The sequence below is a fragment of the Equus caballus genome, chromosome 5, assembly GCF_041296265.1.
Source record: "Equus caballus isolate H_3958 breed thoroughbred chromosome 5, TB-T2T, whole genome shotgun sequence".
Taxonomy (NCBI): domain Eukaryota; kingdom Metazoa; phylum Chordata; class Mammalia; order Perissodactyla; family Equidae; genus Equus; species Equus caballus.
In genome coordinates, this window is record NC_091688.1 from 7,436,159 (window position 1) to 7,456,295 (window position 20,137).

The following is a 20,137-nucleotide window of genomic DNA, read 5'->3' on the forward strand; positions in this document are numbered from 1 at the left end:
CAAACATGGTTCCTCTCCAGCAAGTTAATGCAGGGGTTACCCTGGGACCGGTCAGAGTCCCTGTCAGTCGGTATCAGTCTGGGGACAGAGCAGGTCACTAAGACCAGAAAGAAATTTACTAGACCCAAGAGGTTCTCACCTTTTTTGTGGAAAGAAATCCCTTTTCACCTTTCAAAGCTTTAAGACCCTGATGTGAAGAACAAGCGAGGAGGCAGTGACTGTAAAGGCTTGGAGCAGAACAGAGTTGGAGAGGGTGAGGCCCCAGCTCCAGCTCCTTCCTGTTGGGAATACCTGCCAAGCCTGAGGAAGGGAGTATGAGAAAGGGAGCTGACGGGGCTATCAACCAAGTGGCGCTCCAGACTAAACCAATGCATGCCGTCAGGTCAGTGATTTGGCCTTAGCACAGATGTCCCGAAGACAGCAAATCCAGGATTGCAAGAGCCAGTTCCTTGTATGGGTCTTGCCAGGTAAAAAGACTTCTATGATGCCAGATTCAATATTAAGAAAGCACCTTGGCTATATTTGTGTGCCTTACAGCTCCTTAAGTGATCTTTTCAAGAGAATGTCTCTTCGATATTTATTACATTAATAACATCAATTATAATTATGATTAAAACCTGTTATACAAAGTAATGTACTCTCAACCCTTTTGTGAGAAGACTTACCAGAGACTCTCCAGGAGCTATACGTAAGGGACAGAACTAGGTGTCCCTGCAAAGCTGAGCACTGCAAACTAAACTCATCACAGTCCTGAGTGTGCTCTGCACCTGTTGAAGGAAGTTCACATTCGTAAGTACACCGCATGCTCTACCATAGTCCAAAAGCACCACTCAAGGTACTGTGGGATAGTGCTGACTCCTCCACATGCTTTCCCACCCAAAACCAAATCTCCGGCCCTTCGCCTGATATTTGCACCTCAGAGAAAGCAGCCTGAGCCTAAATCCTCAGGTACATCACCCTGTTGCGGCTAGTAGAGCTAGCCAGGTTAGGCTCCCTGCTGTAGGGACGCGACAGGAGAAAGACAGCAAATAAAGCAGGCAGAACATCCACTGTGAAACATGGATTGATCCTAAGGAAGAGGAGGGGACAGTAAGTAATGGAAAGAGAACTCATGGAAACATCTAAGTATAATGTCTAATACCTGATCAAAGCATTGCCAAGTCAACATAAGGGCAAGAACAGGAAAAAGTCAGGACAAAAGTGTATTACCACACACAGACCAACAACTCAACACTGCTTCATGCAGGTGCTACTTCACAAGCTAAGGCTTTGAGGCCCTTCCCAGGAAAATTTGTCTCCAAATTCTGGCTCACCCCAGACATGTGGCACTGTATGAAATGCCTCTCCTCCAGCCTAAATTTACAAAATAATAATAGCTAGCCATGCTTATCACCTGCCAGGCAATATTTTAAGTCCTTTACATATATCATCTCATTTAATCTGCCATAATAATCCCATGAAGTGAGTACTGTTAGCCCCATTTTATAGAGAGAGAAACAGAGGCACAGAGAGGTTGAAATAATTCACCCACAGCAACGCGGCTTGTAAGTAGTGGAGCTGAGATTCAAACCCAGGCAGTCTGGATCCAGAAGTCCTGGATCTCGAGTCCATGATCTTAAACTCCTAAGGAAATCGGTTTCCTTGCAAGAGAATCTTATTTAAGTGTTTGTCAAGGGCAGCCTTTTACAACAGAACTCATAGAACGGTATGTAAAATTTTGAGAAGCAAGTCAAATATGCATTTAGACAATGGAGGATTAACAGTAAACAAGGTGAAATGTCTATTTGAAAAGAGATTTAAACGTACATTTCAAAAACAAGGGAAACCTAAGTAAACAAGGTAAAGAATACATCGAAAGGGGGTTCAGATATGCACTTGAAAAGAATGGGAATCACAGTATAAGCTCAGTGGTTTTACCTTTTAAAATACATTATGAAGTTCTTTTAAGGATGGGAGGAAGCTGATTTCCCTTGTTATTCTCCCTCTGGGGTTATACAGATTCGTACATTTATGCCTATCTAGTCATTAGGCTGTAAACATACATTCCCTAGGATTATAATTGCTCACCATCACCACAACAGGGTGGAAAGGTGAGAAGAGAAAAGCGTCGAACCACAACTGCAAACATGGTGAAGACTTGTGGATTTCATGATTGGTATTAGCCCGAAGGTTTTCTCATGTCTCCATGACGTTCTCAAGACTGTTGTAGTCTTCCTCTATCAGTGGACCACTGGGCACCCCTTTTACGATAAAGCTGTCACAGAGCAGTGAAAACTAGAAGGTACTTCACTTTGAGGTCAATCATCTTTAAAACAAAGCATTTCAGCAAATTCTGGGGCCAAACACATGATATATCACCTACATAGTAGGTCCTCCCAAAAGGGAAGATGCCGTAGTGTAAATTGTATTTCTTTTTGCTTAACAGGTGTTTATCAGCACCAGACATGGTTCCTGGGTCATGAGTCGTATCTCTGAAGATGGTTACCCCTGGGACATGATCTTTCACACCCGATTTAGCTCCATGCTCCGAAACGTTCTGCCACGAACAATTCTAAAACAGATGATGGACCAACAGATGAATCAGTGGTTCAACCACAAAAATTATGGCCTTGAACCTCAAAACAAGTAGAGTTATTTTGCTTTTTTATGGTAAACTCATTGGTAAGCAAGGTTGTCAGAAGTGCCTCTCTTCACAAAGAGCCACATTGCTAAACAGCATTACAAACTACAACCTAACAGTATAGGTATCACATAGGTCCTGGAGTATGAATTCCAACTTTGTTCTGTACGCCTTGTAAAAAGTAAATACTCAGGAGATGAAGTAGAAATATTGTGAACTGCTCTAGAAAGCAGACCTAGGATCAAGGGAAGAACTTTCTAATACCTAAGCTGTCCGACATTGGAAAAGGCCACTTTAAGATATTGTGAGCTTCCTTTCAGAGGGGTGTGGTGGGAAACATGTCCCAAATTCTCCATCTGATAACTCCTGCTTTGTTAGTTCTATACACCATGAGGATTCTTCCCACGGACATCTTTTGAGAACATGCTGGTTGTCTCTTTGCCAAAAAACAAATCTCTGTTGATCTCAAAGTTAAATATCACTGACCTTATAAACACAAGAAAACATGAATGCTTATTTTTCTTTAGTTGATAACAAACTCCTTCCCTTTAGAAAAAAAAAAAGAACAGAAGAGCTTTCAACAAATCTTTCAACAAATGCCATGGGACTGTGTATTCTGAGGTCTGATTGGTGTGGCATGTATTGTCTTTTATATATATATATATATATATATATATATATATATATATATTTTTTTTTTTTTTGCAAAATGGTTCTCAAATCTATAAAAAAGGGAATTCCAGAAATACAAGCAGGCTTTGCTCCATCACCCATGCTATCACATACAGAGACTTCATAGGTATTTGGGGTCAAGAAACATCCCCAAACTTAATTTTTTTTTTTTTAAAGATTGGCACCTGAGCTAACAATTGTTGCCAACATTTTTTATTTTTCTGCTTTTTCTCCCCCAATCCCCCCAGTATATAGTTGTATATTTTATTGTGGTCCTTCTAGTTGTGGCACATGGGACACTGCCTCAACATGGCCTGATGAGTGGTACCATGTCTGTGCCCAGGATCCGAACCCTGGGCCGCCGAAGCAGAGAGTGGGAACTTAACCTCTTGGCCACGGGACCGGCCCCTCTAAACTTAATTTTATACATTAATTTTCACACTGATCCCTTAATGTTTCAAAAATAATGGGAATTCAATTTTCCCTTTCTTACTTATGATCAGTTAGAGATTAAATGGAACAGCAAGATAATTAAAGGTAGATGACATAAAACAATGGTGGAAACATCACTGGAATACTCAGGAATTGACCACAGGCACTGGCATTTTGCCTAACTCCTTGGGGATGCCTCCTTTTTTGAATTGTCTTTTACCCATGTCACCTACATGTTTTCTACTATTTGCTGAGAGGAGAGATTTTTGACATGAGAATAAAGTCAGATAGTAAGATTTGGGGCAGGCCAACGAGTCAAGTTAGAAAGTTTTATAGATATTTAAGAAACCTCTTTATTCTAGGAGCCAACCCTATAAAAACTCAGAAGAGTTTGAGACTCCTCATTAAAAGCTCCTTCTAAGTGTTTTCTTCTGTGTGTTTCAGATACCTTATGAAAGAACCTGTACTAAATGATGACCTTCCAAGTCGTATACTCTATGGAGCCATCAAGGTGAAATCGAGAGTGAAAGAGCTCACAGAAACTTCCGCCATCTTTGAGGATGGAACAGTGGAGGAGAACATTGATATTATTGTCTTTGCAACGGGATATACTTTCTCTTTTCCCTTCCTTGAAGAATCACTTGTTAAAGTAGAGGATAATATGGTCTCACTGTATAGATACATATTCCCTCCTCACCTGGCAAAGTCAACCTTGGCATGCATTGGTCTCATCCAGCCCCTAGGTTCCATTTTCCCAACTGTTGAACTTCAAGCTCGTTGGGTGACAAGAGTTTTCAAAGGTAAGTGAGTGGGCGAGTGAGTGGCTGAGGGTCTTCACACTTGGCGGAGTTTGCTCAATAATGAGTTTAAATAAGAACGTTGCCGAGAAGAAGGTTACCAATCTGGGCTGCTCTCACAAGATTAGCATCCTAAAAAGTTAGTGGAGAACTCACAAAATAACAGATACAGAGATGCAAGAGTAATAAATATCTGCAATCATTCCTTTGAAATAGTAATTCAGAGAATTGTGATTGGCATAAAGTTAAGTACATGTTGTTCTTTCCTTGACTCATGAGAGAACAGCTAAGAAGGAAGACATCTATGACTCCTGGTTTCACCTATATGATGTTTATAAATTCCTCAGAATATGTGCAAATCAAGAGACCTAGGGCCTACTCCATGCTTAACTCCAAATTAACTCTCAACAGTTAAGCAGCTCAACTTCACAGATCCCTACAAAGTTGTAAAATTATTGAAAGGTTTCTATCTGAGCATCTGTATAGTACTTTGCGCTCCAGAAGACTATTATCTCTTTGACCATAGGGTTCAATTCAGCTCAACAAAAACTCATTGCATATCTAGCCCTGTGTTGGAAACTGGTGGGATAGAGAGAAATTTAAACAGATTATTTCAACATAATAAGACAAATGCGTTAGTAGAGGAATGCATGGAGTGTGTGGTAAGAGAAAGGGCACTTAGCAACAGCAAGGTGGGATACAGGGAGGGCATGTGGTAAGGAAAACTTCCTAGATGACTGAGTTTCTCAGGCGCAGAAAAGAGAATCGTTTGAGCCAGAGCACGGAGGCATGAGGAAAATTACAAGCTACTTGCCATTCCTAAAAGATGAGGTGTGAGGCGGAGAGGGGTGAGAGATATCTTAGAGAAGAAGGGGCCAGGACACAGGGACCTTGTAAGGCACGCGAGGGAGCTTGAAGAGAAAGTGTAGATCAGCTCTTCCCAAATCTGGCTATGCATAAAAATCACCTGGCAGACTCTTAAGGACCCCGATTAAGAACAGCCTGAGAACCTAGACTCTCAGTTCAGAAAGCTCTTCAGGCATAGGATCCAATGAAAGTTATATGCAAGGAATAGACATTATCAGATTTACAGTTTCAATAGATTATTTCACCATTAGTCTGGAAGATAGATTTGAAGGCGAAAAGAGTGGAGTCTCAGAGACCAGTGAGAAGGCTACTGCAATAGTCAGCACTAAAATCTGATGCAACCTGAGCCAGGCAAAGAGGCAAGGTGGAGACAAGGATGTAAATGTGAGAAATAGTTACGGATAAAATCAGCAGGACGTAATGATTAGCTCAATGTAGGAAAATAAGAGAAAGAGAAAGGAATTAAGGATGACTTGCAGATCTCTGACCATAGAAACTGGATGGACAGCAGTGCTGTGAATAGAGAGGGGGCGTGCGGAAAAAGACACAAGTCTGAGCAAGAGGGCTTCAATGATGGGCTCAGTTTTAGACTTGGTGAATCTGAGACGTCTGATGACAAGCCATATCCAGGAGAACTCATCATTTTTCAATATGTCTGAAGCTCAGGGGACATTTGCAGACAGGAGATGGAATCATAAGCACACAATGGTAACTTTTGTATCAATCTGCTTTCTCCATCCCCACTGCCCTCCCTTAGTTTGGGCTGTTGTATCTCTCATCCAGTGTACTTCAGTACCCTCTTAACCAGTCTTGCTGCCTTTAACCTCACCCTCCTGCAGTCCATTTTCCAAAATTCAGCAGCTAGAGCGATCTTTCCAAAAGACAAATTTGATCTTGTCATCTCCTAAAGAAAACCCTCCCATGGCTTCCCATCACCTTCAGAATAGAGCTCAAGCCACCTGGCATGGTTTCCAGGCTCCACCGGCTTGCCTTCCCTCTCCCACCTCTTCTCTTACCCACTCCACCTCAGAGTTCCTGCTGCAGCCTGTGTTCCAAGGGCAGCATCACATAGAACTCAGTGGGAGTGGCGCACCCTGGTGTTCAACAACACAGCAGCCTTGACTGGTAAAATGCACGTAAATGACCAGAGTTTAATTACAGGAATCAAGTACTAGATAAGGCAATGATATTGAATCAAACCCACTACTCAAACCAGCCTTTCATTTTCTAGGCTTGTGTACCTTGCCCTCAGAGAGGACTATGATGGCGGACATTATCAAGAGGAATGAAAAAAGAATTGACCTGTAAGAACGTTTTTTTTTTTTTAAATTCTCTACATAGAGGAGTGTTTCCCAAAGCATAGTAATTTAACTACCTGCAAGAACCACCTAGCTGTTCATTAAAAATGTAAATTCCTGGACCACAACGCAGACCAACTGAATCAGAATCTGATTATCTGTATTTTTATGTTCTTCGTAGGCGATCCTTACACATACTAGTGTAAGAACCCACTACTTAAAGATAGGAATTTTACCCAAATCAGAACATTTTTCCTTGACTTAACTTCATTCCATTTTTGTGTGATGACGAGATGAGAGTCCATATCTTCTCAGACCACCCCCCTACACACACTCTATGGTTAGAGAATGGGATGGGAGCAACGGTAGTGACAGTAGCCTGGGTATTTGGAAAGTTAGCTGAGGGATCTCCCATCAAAGTAAATTAGAAAGAAGTTGGCGTGAAGTGACGGTTCGAGGATTTGTACTTTGTGATGAGGTGGAATGGGGTTCAATAGTGATCAAGCACCCTTGGAAAGTTAAATGGGGGGCCTTACTTCACATGCAGGTGTTATCTCATGTTCAAATTGTAATTCATCTACCATGTATTGACTATCTACTATCTGCCACCCAGAGTGCCAGGTACTTGAATAATTTAACAAGCAAATATTAAGCCTCTCCTCTGTGCAGGACACCGAGCCAGGCTTTCATTGGTGTTATCTCCTGAAGCTGCAGTAATCCTGACTAGTTTGTATTTGCCTGAAGACTTGAAGCTGCTTAGTTAATATCAAATAATAATTGTAGTTATAAATCTTGTCACATTCCTAAAACTTTTAGGAGTTCACAGCTATTTATTTTACAGCCTACTTTCAATGTGGGAGATGGGTCTTGCGATGGGATACACTGACGCTTTCCACGAGAGATTAATTCAAAACGCATTATTCATTCACTCGTTCTTTTGACGGCTGTTGAGCACCTAATGTTCGTATATAACTTAGAACATTTTGTGAATCTGCCTTTTTGTCTCCGTTAAGGTTTGGAAAGAGCCAGAGCCAGACATTGCAGACCAATTACATCGACTACTTGGACGAGCTCGCCTCAGAGATAGGTGCGAAGCCAGACTTCCTTTCTTTCTTGTTAAAAGATCCTAAACTGGCTGTGAAACTCTTTTTTGGACCCTGCAACTCCTACCAGTATCGCCTGGTTGGGCCTGGGCGATGGGAAGGAGCCAGACATGCCATCTTCACCCAGAAGCAGAGGATACTGAAGCCTTTGAAGACACGGGCTCTGCGAGAGTCATCTAATTTCTCTCTTTCCTTCCTGTTGAAAATCCTGGGGCTTCTTGCTGTTGTTGTGGCCTTTTTTTTCCAACTTCAGTGGTTCTAATCTGTCAGCATTTATGTGCCTTTGGCCTTATGTCAGTCAGCACTTCCAAAACAAAAGGCTAAAAGAAAAAATATTAAATCTATAGCCTAAACTTTAGATAAGAGGAATGGAGCAAGAGTGGTAACTAGAGAATTAGCAGAATTAGGTCTATGCATAAAACTAAAATTGTGGCATGAAATTTCTTTGCTGTTCTATCCTTCCCTCAAGTCCACTGGACTCTCCAGAAAAAAAACAACAAAATAACACTGGCTAAGTAGTGCTGCCAGCCATGATATAGGAGAGTTGTGTGGACAAATACTCGAATTACACAGAATGAAAAGCAGGCCCCATGGTTTAAATCGTTGGAAAATTTAAATTGTGGGTAAATATTTCACCTCCTGTGTGACATCCTCCATAGTTTTCCTATCTGGATTCTGCTTGGTAACAAAGTTCTCAGATGTTAGGTCATGCTCCAGTTGTTGCTAAGTGGAGAATCACACAAAAATACTGGAGAAAAAAACGAGAAGAGAGACCTAGAATACAACAGCAATGCTCAAACTGACTTTCAGGGCCTCATATTGAAAGCTGAGCAAATAGCCACATAGCTTATATTTTTCTTATATTTTGACAGAAGCACTGCTATAACAATAAAAGTAAAGTTGGCATATTAGCTATATACATAAATATACATATGTTTAGAACTTACCACAGACCAGATATTGTGCCATGTGCACATTGTATGTATTATTTCACTTAATTCTCAGAATGATTCTGTGAGATGGGTGAAGCCATTAGGCCTGTTTTACAGATGATGACACTGAGACTCAGCGCAAATTGGGTGATACGCCCAAGACCACACAGCGGACCTTATAATGGAGCTGGGATGGGAACCCGCGTTTGCTTCACTCAACTGAAGAGCTTTCTGAAATGAGAGTCTAGGTTCTCAGGCTGTTCTTAATCGGGGTCCTTAAGAGTCTGCCAGGTGATTTTTATGCATAGCCAGATTTGGGAAGAGCGGATCTACACTTTCTCTTCAAGCTCCCTCGCGTGCCTTACAAGGTCCCTGTGTCCTGGCCCCTTCTTCTCTAAGATATCTCTCACCCCTCTCCGCCTCACACCTCATCTTTTAGGAATGGCAAGTAGCTTGTAATTTTCCTCATGCCTCCATGCTCTGGCTCAAACGATTCTCTTTTCTGCGCCTGAGAAACTCAGTCATCTAGGAAGTTTTCCTTACCACATGCCCTCCCTGTATCCCACCTTGCTGTTGCTAAGTGCCCTTCTCATCCCACGCACTCCATGCATTCCTCTACTAACGCATTTGTCTTACTATGTTGAAATAATCTGCTTAAATTTCATAGCCTTGTCTCATGATATACTTATTTACAAAAGCCTCTATTACTGATAAGGTATTTATCACCAGTTTATTTTCTTCATAATCATGTATACTTTACTTTTGGAGGAACTTCACGTAGAAAACAACACTCTTTTTGCAAATATGATCTGATTCATTTTATTTTTCATATTTGGTTTATATTTTAGCTAGATCTAAAAGGCATTTGAAGAAATTTACAATGAAAGACACCTTTACAACAACATTTAAAATGATCATTGACATTTTGAAAAAATAAGCATCCAGGAGGGAAAGTATATCTCCCAAGTTGATGGAAAGCATAATGATTGAGCCTTGCGTTTGTCTCTAACCTTGCAGATAACCCAGGCAAAAAGTAAAACAATATGTAATCTTTGTCATCTGATAAAAGGAAGCACACCGGTTTCTTAGGAGAGACAAATATTTTCTTAGAACTGAAGCCGAAAAAAGACACAAGCAATTCAATGTCAATAGACATTGAGCAACATAATAGATAAACATCTGGTTATGAAACATTCATGCGGCCAGTCTTTCAACAAACTGTGTTTGTGGAGATAAACTCATCTATAAGCCCAGACCAAGGCCTTCAAAGACAGGGAAAAGGTCAAAGATTAAATATTTAGGAAAATTTCTCCTTTACTCCTCCAAAGTCTTTGTGGACTTTTTTTTACTTTGGCCTGGATTTCTCCCTCAAGGGCCTAGAACAACGCAATGGCAATCTCTGTCCGTGGAAACTTTTTCTTTAAAGTCCATTGAAATGACACCAGCATTTAAATGCAAGATTTTTGTTTTCATTTCTCTTCTAAGCAGATTCCTTTGGAAAAAAAACCTGCAAATGTATATATACTTAGTTCTTGAGTAAAAACTGATTACTTTGTTAATTATTAAGGATTATTTACAAGCCGTTATGTTAATAATAATAATAATAGAATTTATAAAGCCTTTATAGCAAAAGCAGGCCAACTACCGCCTCTGGGTCAAATCCAGCCCACTACCTATTTCTGTAAATAATGTTCTATTGGGACACAGCCACACTCATTCACTTACTGTCTGTGGCTGCTTTTAGCTGCAATGGCAGAGCTGAGTAGTTGCAACAGAAACAGTATGGCTCCCAAAGCCTAAAGTATCTACTCTCTGGCCCTATACAGAAAACGTGTGCCAATCCCTGCTTCGTAATGTGCAAAGCATCGTCCTAATTGTTTTTCCTAACTGGCCTCATTCATCGTTACTGCTCCCCAGTGAAGTAACTACAGTTATTATCCTACTTCTACAGTGGAAGAGATTGAGAAACAAGTGTCAGGGTGATGCTGAATCAGTAGGAAAAAACAGCTCTGTTAGGACAAAATTATTATTTGTTTTAAAGATTTTAGTTTTCCTTTTTCTCCCCAAAGCCCCCCAGTACATAGTTGTATGTTTTTAGTTGTGGGTCCCTCTAGTTGTGGCATGTGGGATGCCACCTCAGATAGCTTGATGAGTGGTGCTAGGTCCATGCCCAGGATCCGAACTGGCGAAACCCTGGGCCACTGAAGCAGGGTGGATGAACTCAACTACGAGGCCATGTGGCCAACCCCAGGACAAAATTATTATTAAATTTATATCCTTAAAAATTTTAGAAGAGCAATGATCTCTTGAAATATTTCCAAATATTCTAGTATCTTTTTAAAAGCATAAATAGTTCATTTTCAGAGTCTGAGATTGAGTAAGGAAGACTCACTCAGTCTATTCTTCTGCCTCCACACATCCTGAAATGGGACGCACTCCCAGACAAAGCATCTATGGTAGTCTGCTCCGAACTATGATCAGACCACTTGCGTCAGAAAGCCTCGGGGAGCTTAGAAAACGGCAGATTCCTTACTATAAATGTAATAATTATGCAGACTTGCTGAATCGGAATCTCCAGTCTTGATGAGCTCCCTAGAAGATTCTTGTGCACACTAAATTTAGGAACCTTTGGTTTGAGGTCTCTCCAAAAAGCTGCTTTCAGAGATTAGTCCATGACCCTTTCCACTCCTCAGGGCCAAATTCCTCCTTAGGTGCAGCCTTCTTGCTTCTCGCTACAGTTTACAACGTTGTGCTTCTCCCAGAAAGGATGTTGGCTGGTCATCACCCTCCTCCAAAATCTCTCTCTGTGATGCTCTCCTTTACTAACCTTTCATTTTAACTCTCCTTCTTTATATGATAGCTCCTTGATTTTCCTTACCAAGAGCCAAATATATCACATTTGTTCCTTAAAGAAAAATAAAGATATTTTTAAAATAAAACTCTTGGACCATGATACATAACACATTTTCAAATAATAAAGATTTTAAAAGCTTAACCCAGAAAGAATGCAGCATTTGAATTATAACGATGGCGGCAAAGGAAGATTATAACTGGTCTTTCAACGCTGCCATTGACCTGCAACCCCCAGTGCAGAGCGTATGGCTGTGCCCCAGGAGGCAGAATGTTGTTACATGGAACATAACTCACTTTTGTGTCCCGTCTGCCTTATGACCAGATCATGAATCAGTGACGCTAAACAAGAGGTTCTTGAGACTAGACTCTACTTAATCCAGGTTAGATGCCACAATGAGATTAAACACGTAAGGGTTTTATTAAGGAAAATGCCTGTATGAGGGAAAATAGGGAGAGCACAGGAAAAGTCATCTCAGATTTCTCAGCCTTAGTTTTCTCATCTGGGCATAAAAGAGGGGATCAGATGATCAGTAAAGCCCATCAAATATGCTACTCTGTGACCCTGTCATAATTTCTCCACTGTCAATTTTTGAATGATGGTTAAATTGAACGTCATTTTTATCATGTTCACTGGCACTAATGGCAAAGATGACAATTTAGTGCTTAGGAGCCATCAACTCCAACTTGTAGGAAATACAGAAATCAGGATACTTTGGCACTCTGCAGGGTGATGCAATAGTAGGAATTATGCTTTGGAACCAGAGAGTCATTGCAAGTCCCTGAGTCATTTTAGGGGTGGAGGGGACTGACCAGAATGCTCTCAGATAAGGAGACAGAGGCTCAGAGAAGTCAGGGCACTGTGCAGGGCCACACAGCCTGTCTCATCTCCTGAATACCAACTGGTATTCCTTCCACTACCAGTCCAAGCAAACCACTGGGAGAAATGGCTTCTTTAGCCTTGTGGGTGAGAAGTGTGTATCCAAAATTTTTATTTTTACACCTGGATGTCCATCTATATATGCTACATATTCTGGGAGGGGAATTTTCCTTGTAACTATTTTTAAAAGTTTTATGGTTAAACATTCCTACACTTTGAGCTGCTGGCCAGTAGGAAGCAATTGACTCTACAAAAGCATCAATTTCTCTTAATGTTGAAGTATTTCAAGTTCTAGCAACCTAAGTAACCTGGATAGAGTAGTAAAAACATCAATCACTTATTGATCATTTATTATGTTCTAGATGTTATAAAGAGTTCCATGTTATTTCGTTGTATTTAATCCTCATAACCCATCTTATGCAGCAGGAAATTGAGACTCAGAGTGGTTAAATGATTTTCCCAAGTTATGTGGCTTATAAGCAGGCCCAGCTGGGTTTGACTGCAAGGACTGTCTGACTCTGCAGCCTGTGCTAAATGGTGGTGTACAGGATGATGAATCAATAAGAAAAATCATTTATCATTTCTTCATTTTCCAGCGTCTGTCTTATATCCAAGATAAAATATCATGTTAGTCAATTTTGGTCCCTCTGTACACACCAAAAACAGAACTGATCCCCAGGGTACTAAAAAGTTGCTGAACTACAAGTTGTCAAAGAAGATTCAAAAATGCTTTTAATATGTTTGTGTCTAATAAGATAATACAAAGTTTGATTCATGTATTGTATCTAATAAGGTAATATACAAATGTATTAATATCATTAATAAATATTACATAAATTTAGGTATTAAAGAATCTAAATAAGAGTAAGAACTGCATTTGTTGGGGAAAAAATGTCCTCATAAGCACCTGGAGGGAAAAAGAGAGACTTGAGGTTTGGGCAGAATAGGGTTCTTTAGGAGAAAAGAGAGAAATGTTCAAGTTATTTAAAAGAGGAAGGAAGAAAAGAAAGGCAGAACTAAAAGGAAGAATAGAGCCACTGGGATAGCAGAATGCAGTGTAGAGTACACTGCTCTCCCTGTGACTCCTTGAATATTCCATAACGTTATTAAACACAAGAAATCTTTAGTGGACATGAACTTTTCGTGGAATAGCTAAGCTCTGTACTTATATTGGTATGGGACAGAACAATAGCAGCACAGTCAGGGGCCAATGCAGACACAGAGAAGACATTAAGAAGGAAGCAGAAGTAAGGAGAGGACTGTGAAGTTGAGGGCATGTGCCTAGGGACAAGGAGACCCCATCCACTATGCAAGCTACATATATTATATTTCAAATAAGTTCTCAGATTGCCTAAACTTTAGATTTCTCAAAAGGATCTGTGTATCACTAGAAAGACCTGCTTGGAGTCCTGACTCCTACAAGACTCAAAACATCATGAGAAACCCTGGATATCCCCTCGAGCAAGGAGCTAAGGCCTGCAGTTCATTCATTCCTTGAACATTTATTGAGCACCCACTGTACGTCAGGTACTGTGCTATGTCTGGGAACACGCAGATGAACAAGAAAAACCAGATGCAAACTTGTGAGGTTTAGATAGCTGGGTTCTGTAGCATTTACAAAGCGCTTCCACAATTACTATCTCCCTCATCCCTACCACAACCTAGTGTGTTAGGCAAGGCAAGGATGATGATCCCATTCTACAGGTAAGAATACTGAGGAAGTCTGATTCCTTGCTATTGTCCTTCCTGCTTCACCCCACTATGCTATGTTAAATATTTCACCATGTGAGCATTTCCCATTAATTACAAACTTGTTAGGCAGTTAGAGGACAGAATCTTAAGTGATAGGATGGTTTCTAACTCACTGTTGCAGGCTTTCCCACAAGATTATCATCAAGCTACAGAGACATTTAAGGGAACTCTAAAGGAAAATGGCTGCTGTTTGCTCTAGTCCTTCGATGGTAGAGGTGAGTCATGGGTCATCACTGTTGGCAGAGAAAAGATGCATTTCAAGCAAAATAATTGGCCTTAAGTACTCTCTCCATCTTCCCTCTCAGTGTTACTATTCTGCAAGTGTGTTCTCACAAAAAGAAAAAGAACAAGCTCAAGGTGAAAGGGACATAAGGAATTACTCCCTCTTAAGAACATGTGCATTAAAATAAAAACAAACCAAAAAAACTACAGAAGAAGCCCCTGTGGGGAAAACCTGTAGGTAGGGAGCCTCTTGATGCTTTTTGTATTTTAGAGTTGAGGGGTAGGGCGTTGTGATTGTTTCAATTTTGTTTTTGGAGGGAGAAAGAAAAAAACTGTACTGGGTAGGTCCAATTTACAACTGAGACTAAAACTAAGTAAATTCTATGCTCTCTTTGAACTCCAAGATTCTATGTCTGTAAGTATGAATCAGAGCAAAGGAAGAAAGGGGAGGAGGTGAGACTTCAGATGACTTAGAAATACAATGAAGATGCCAAGAAGCATCCCTCTCATGCATCAGTCAACAGAAGCTGGGCACGATGCATTAACAACCAATCCCCAAATCTCAAGGCCTGGAAATAAAACAAAGATTATTTCTCCTTCATGTTATATATCCACAGGGGCTAGGCTCTGCTCAGCAGTCACCCAGGCATTCAGGCTAATGGAATAACCATGTTGAAAGTTGCTGGTTACGGAGCTGAAGGAAGAGAAAGTGCTATGGGATCTCGCATTGGGAATTAAAAGCTCTGAGCCCAGAAAGGACGCATGTTACTTTGGCTCACGGTCATTGGCCAGAATAGTCACATGTTCCCAAACCACTAAAGGACCAAGAAGTTCAATCCTACCATGTGCCCAGAAGGCAAAAAGTCCAAAATATTTCCTAAAGGGCATTATTGTCTACCAATCTGGCTTCTTAGGGTCTAGGTCTGCTTCAAAAAGGGACCTGGATTGCTTTCCCTGTCCCATGACCTCAGGTACAACCAATTGACAATAAGCCCTAAAAACAGCAGAAAGTGAAGGTGCCATTGAAGGCCAGTCTTCTCAGTTTTAATTGCTATAAGACTCTGGTTGAGTATGGAAAATTAGATGATATAATAAATGATGTTTATGCTCAACCAACGCTTTAAAGTTCTTTGTCTCTACTTACGTTAGCAGCCTGCCTACTAAGGGGACTCCCTCTGTGTGCACCATGTACATATCATGGTAAGTGCCTAAAAATTGGAATTTGGGACACTAATTGTGGCCCCTGCTCTCAAGGTGTCCCTGACTCAAAGTTAAACATATTTTGGTTTTCAAAAGGACACTTGAACTAATAGCAGTCTTGAAAGCTTACTTTCTGGGTAAGAAGTAAGCTTTGAAATCATCAAAATATGATCATCTTCATAGGTACAGGAAAGCAGCTGAACTCACCAGAGCTAACAATGCTGTCTCTGTGCCAAGTCTTTAATAAGCAGGAAATAAGGCAAAGGGTGAGTCTAATGAGCAAGCCACAGACTCAGGGAGACACAGGGCCAAATTGTTTGGTTATACCGTATCGAAAACGAAGAAAAAAAGATTTATTCTTCCAGAACCTTCCCTCTGCTTCAGTCTTACCAATCTGTCCTAGAGTTTACTCCTAGAGTACTGTGGGAGTCACTTCAATGTTACAAATCAATAATCAAGACACCTTCTCTGGTCTGTCAACGACATCATCATCATTATCACCATTGTCATCGCCATTTGCAGAGTGAATACTATGGACAAGACTCTCCACATAGATTCTTATCTAATCCCCACCACAACCCCCTGAGGCAGATATTACCATGCTTATTTTAAACTGATGAAACTGAAGCTTTAAAAAGTTATAGAATTTTCCCAAGATTACTCTGATAACAACTGGTGAAAAAAATGCTTGAACCCAGGACTTGTGACTCCAAAGGTCATGTTCCTCCAATATATTTGTCATGTTTCCCAAGTGCCCGGGCAATAATCTACACTTTAAACAGCTTTAAGAATTGAATTTAACAATACGGGTGATATATGATTTTCAAATAATAATTTTCTTTAAATGTGAAATGGATCAAAACCCTTAAAAGTGAATCTTAGATGTGGCAGCTGTTGACATGATTGTCTTATTTTATTCTCCCTCCTTTGAGGGTGAAATTCATGAACAATGCAGATACTCTTGTGACTCCCTACTTAATTTCTATTTTGGAGGGACAAGAGTGAGTCTAAAGTGCATATCAGCAGTGCTTCTCTCAGCATTTCACTGTTGCAATTAATCAAGTTAAAATGTAAACAAAGGCTAACCTTAGGTTCCCAAATTCTACATAACATTCCTTATCTCTTAGACAGGCTTCATCCAGTGTGCTGGGGACTCCCAGGCCAATACTGGCTCGCGCTCACGCTCATCCACTTCAATTTCTGCTAGATCCAGAGTCCCAACCGTGCCCAGGCCCTCACAGCACCAGGAATTCCAAGTACCTAGAGTAAGTAACCAGATATAATCTGTAATTCCTTTGGAGTAGGGAGGGGGGCCCGGATTTTTTCCTGTTTTGTTATTGTGTGTCAGGAGAGAATCACCTCACCAGAATGCCACTCCCTCAGTCTCTGCCCTGGGGAAGCTATGAAGCCACTCTCTGCCCCAAGGTACAAAAAGAACAGTAAATGTTTGAGTACTTGTAACAGGACAGTAAAGACAGATATTATCAAGTCTTCTGTGTACACTGGCAAGTACACTGCTGGGTAGATTAAATGGTTAATCAAAAGGGAAAATTGAATTCCTAATGCAAAGGGAAATCAGTCATTTTTCTTAAGAGTTTCCATTAATATCTTCTAACATGGTGTCAGACAGTTGTTTGGGGGTTTGTTTACCAAATGTTGGCATTTGGTAGAAATTGGGAGAGAGAGGCAATCCCCCTTTGGAATCTGACTTGTACATATCGACATGTTGTCCTTTTTCCTGTTCTTAAAAGTGTTTCATTCTATACATTGTGCATAGATGAGCATGCATTATGTGCGTTCCATTCTATGAATTATGACAACATTTCTTGATTTGCATACTATCGTCAGATCTTTTTTGCTAATTCCACTCCCAGCTGAGTTCACAAGATTATAAATTTCAAGGGTTTTGAAAATCTGTTGTAAACATCCAATTTAAGGGCATCTGATTTAGAGATGGAGAAACTAAGTCTCAATTCTTTGTTATTGGTTTCCCCTCCAGCCTAAGGAATTTCTATGGCACTGCAAATTTAGAACCTGAAAGAATTTTTCTTATCTGGTGATTGTGGTTAGGAACAGGCTAGAGGAGGCAGGGAACAGCTGCTGGAGGATAGAAATCCCAGAACACGGCCCTGCTCTGACCCGAGTTTCTTACCTGTTTGTGCTTGTTTGTTCCCAGGGGCTAAGTGGGCCCGTCACTCACCCTCAATCGCCATCCAGCTAAGTCTATCTCTGATTGCTCCTGAAATGCACGGCCCACTTAAGGACATTGTATCATTGTGCATTCATGCCAGTATCCATGGGCTAAGAGTGTGTGTGTGTGTGAGAGAGAGAGACACACAGACAGACAGACACACAGACAGACAGACAGAAACAGGGGAAGAGAAAGAGGGATGGAGATATAGGTAAAAGACTGGATGCAAGTCTGACAGCACCAATGAAGATGGCGTCCTAAGGAAACATAATACGTGACTCACACTGGAAACTGTTAAGAAACACAGGTTAATTGATACAGTGCTGGACTCAGATACAGGATAATTTGCAGTTTCCTGACACCAATAGATGAGGTCTCCAGGTCAATTAAAAAAATATATCGAGAATACGACTCTAACCCAGAGCTTCCCAAACTTTGTAGGTTCACGGGGCCTGTTAACGGAATAAGCAATCCTTTCACAGTGCCCCCAGGCTATAGCTCCTCATTTAAGTAGTCAAGTCCAAACAACTTAAGTATTTCTGTTCTTACAGCTTTATAGTTGTCTGAAAAAATACTACACACATTGAAAGAAAAACAGTACTTTTATTTTATTCTTGAATAATCACAGTTACTTAACAATGAGGTTTATGTGCCTGCTGGGCACTGCACAACTTCTCAACCTTGAAATCAAATCAGACATCATCTTTTCATTTCCCGTTCCACCTTGACCAATTTTCGTGCAGTACTTGCTTTGATTAGCAGGCATTTGGTTCTGCCCAGAACATCCATAAGATATTTGGTCCACTCCAAAAGGTCCTTGATACATGGTTATGTTTGGTCCTGTCCAAAATATCCACGGAGACATTGGGTCCATGCCAAAAGGTCCTTGATATTTGGTCCTGTCTAAAACCATTTGGCATGAACCAAATATGCCCATGGTGGTTTTGGACTGGAGCAAATGTCAAGGACCTTTTGGCACGGACCAAATGTCTAATGGGCCAAATGTCTTATGTTTTGGACAGGACCGAATATCCAGCAAGGCTTGCTTTTTAATATTGCAACTGCCCAAAACCCAGCTTTGCAAAGATCTGATGTCATCAAGTGGAACACAGCCCTATCTGATATTAAAGCAGTGAACTATTTTCATCTAATACTTCGCTTGGTATTCAATAGATGTGGAGTATTACTGTGCTTTCCTCAAAATTTTCAAATAACTTACAGCACCTCTGCACACAATTTTGGGAATGACAGCACTAGCCTCATGTTCTGACCCCCTATATGATCCTAATAGACTAAACTGGGCACTCAATCTGATTTCGGTACATTGCATATTTGCATTTTACTTCTTTGAAGCAGAAGAAGCAGTATAAAATGCCCAGGGGAAGAATAGCAGTTTCTGACCCCGTGGTTAAAAATTGGCAACCATTATGCAACTTGATGCGGGGTCGGTGAGCCTGAGGAGTCGAAAGAAAGATTTCTTAGACTCTCAAGATCTGGCAGTAGTGCTCTTTTATTTAGAGAATAGTGTGGAATAGCATGGGGACAGGACCCATGGGCAGTCAGAGCTTCTGCTGCCGCTGCTTCTGCTGCCCCCGCTGGCATGGGGACAGGACCCATGGGCAGGCAGAGCTGGTGCGTGGGGACAGGACCCACGGGCAGTCAGAGCTGCTGCTGCTGCCCCGAGTTGAGGGTTAGAGCTAAATTTAAGGCATAGGTATGTGAGTTATCTCTTTACAAGACAAAGAATATGTAAAAAAGTTAAAATAGTATCAGTGCCCGTATGGTCTGGCCATTTGGCGGTCCCACAACTTTTAGATAAGAATCAAACCGGATTGAGTAAATGGCAGAAGTCACCACTTGAATTTTATCCTCGGCTAAAGACAAAGGAGGATTTGGGGGGGGGGGGGTCAGTTACATGAGGTTGCCAGACAGTAACCAACTTAAGTTCTTGCCTCTGGCATTGATTAAGAGCTTCTAGAGATAAGACCATCCCCCCTTCTTCCTGGCACAGAGAGGGAGGCATCTTCACAGATAGAGGTTTCCCTTAGAAATGTAAATGTTTCCCAACAAAGGGGCAAACAAATTCCACTCCTTGGAGCCTGAATCTCATCTGTAGTTTTAAAACTAACCAGCCTAAAAATCCTCATCACAACTGACAGTGATTTTCCAACTCATTTGGTAATTTTGTGTTGCTTAAATTATTTTACTTGTTATTTTTTATAAATTCACTTTCATCCAGTGACACTTACGTTACCAAGTTAGTCATATTTTCTTAATTTTTATTACTTATTTCTTTTATATTTAGTCAGTTTGAGGAGGCT

At 40.8% G+C, this 20,137-nt stretch overlaps 2 protein-coding genes across 4 annotated transcripts in view; both read left to right on the plus strand.

Moving 5' to 3' along the window:
- FMO2 (flavin containing dimethylaniline monoxygenase 2) overlaps positions 1–11,660 on the plus strand; it is a 32,926-nt gene extending 21,266 nt beyond the window's left edge. For all 3 annotated transcript variants that reach the window (XM_005609651.4, XM_070266648.1, XM_014739527.3), the window contains exons 6-9: positions 2,426–2,625; positions 4,169–4,524; positions 6,620–6,692; positions 7,700–11,660. In XM_005609651.4, coding sequence (XP_005609708.2) covers positions 2,426–2,625; positions 4,169–4,524; positions 6,620–6,692; positions 7,700–8,051 — 981 coding nt within the window. In that variant the 3' untranslated portion in view covers positions 8,052–11,660. The remainder of the gene's footprint in view (positions 1–2,425; positions 2,626–4,168; positions 4,525–6,619; positions 6,693–7,699) is intronic.
- Positions 11,661–16,708: 5,048 nt separating this feature from the next.
- Positions 16,709–20,137, plus strand: part of FMO1 (flavin containing dimethylaniline monoxygenase 1) — a 33,970-nt gene continuing 30,541 nt past the window's right edge. The window contains exon 1 of the mRNA XM_005609652.4: positions 16,709–16,890. The gene's annotated coding sequence lies outside the window, so the exon portion shown is untranslated. The remainder of the gene's footprint in view (positions 16,891–20,137) is intronic.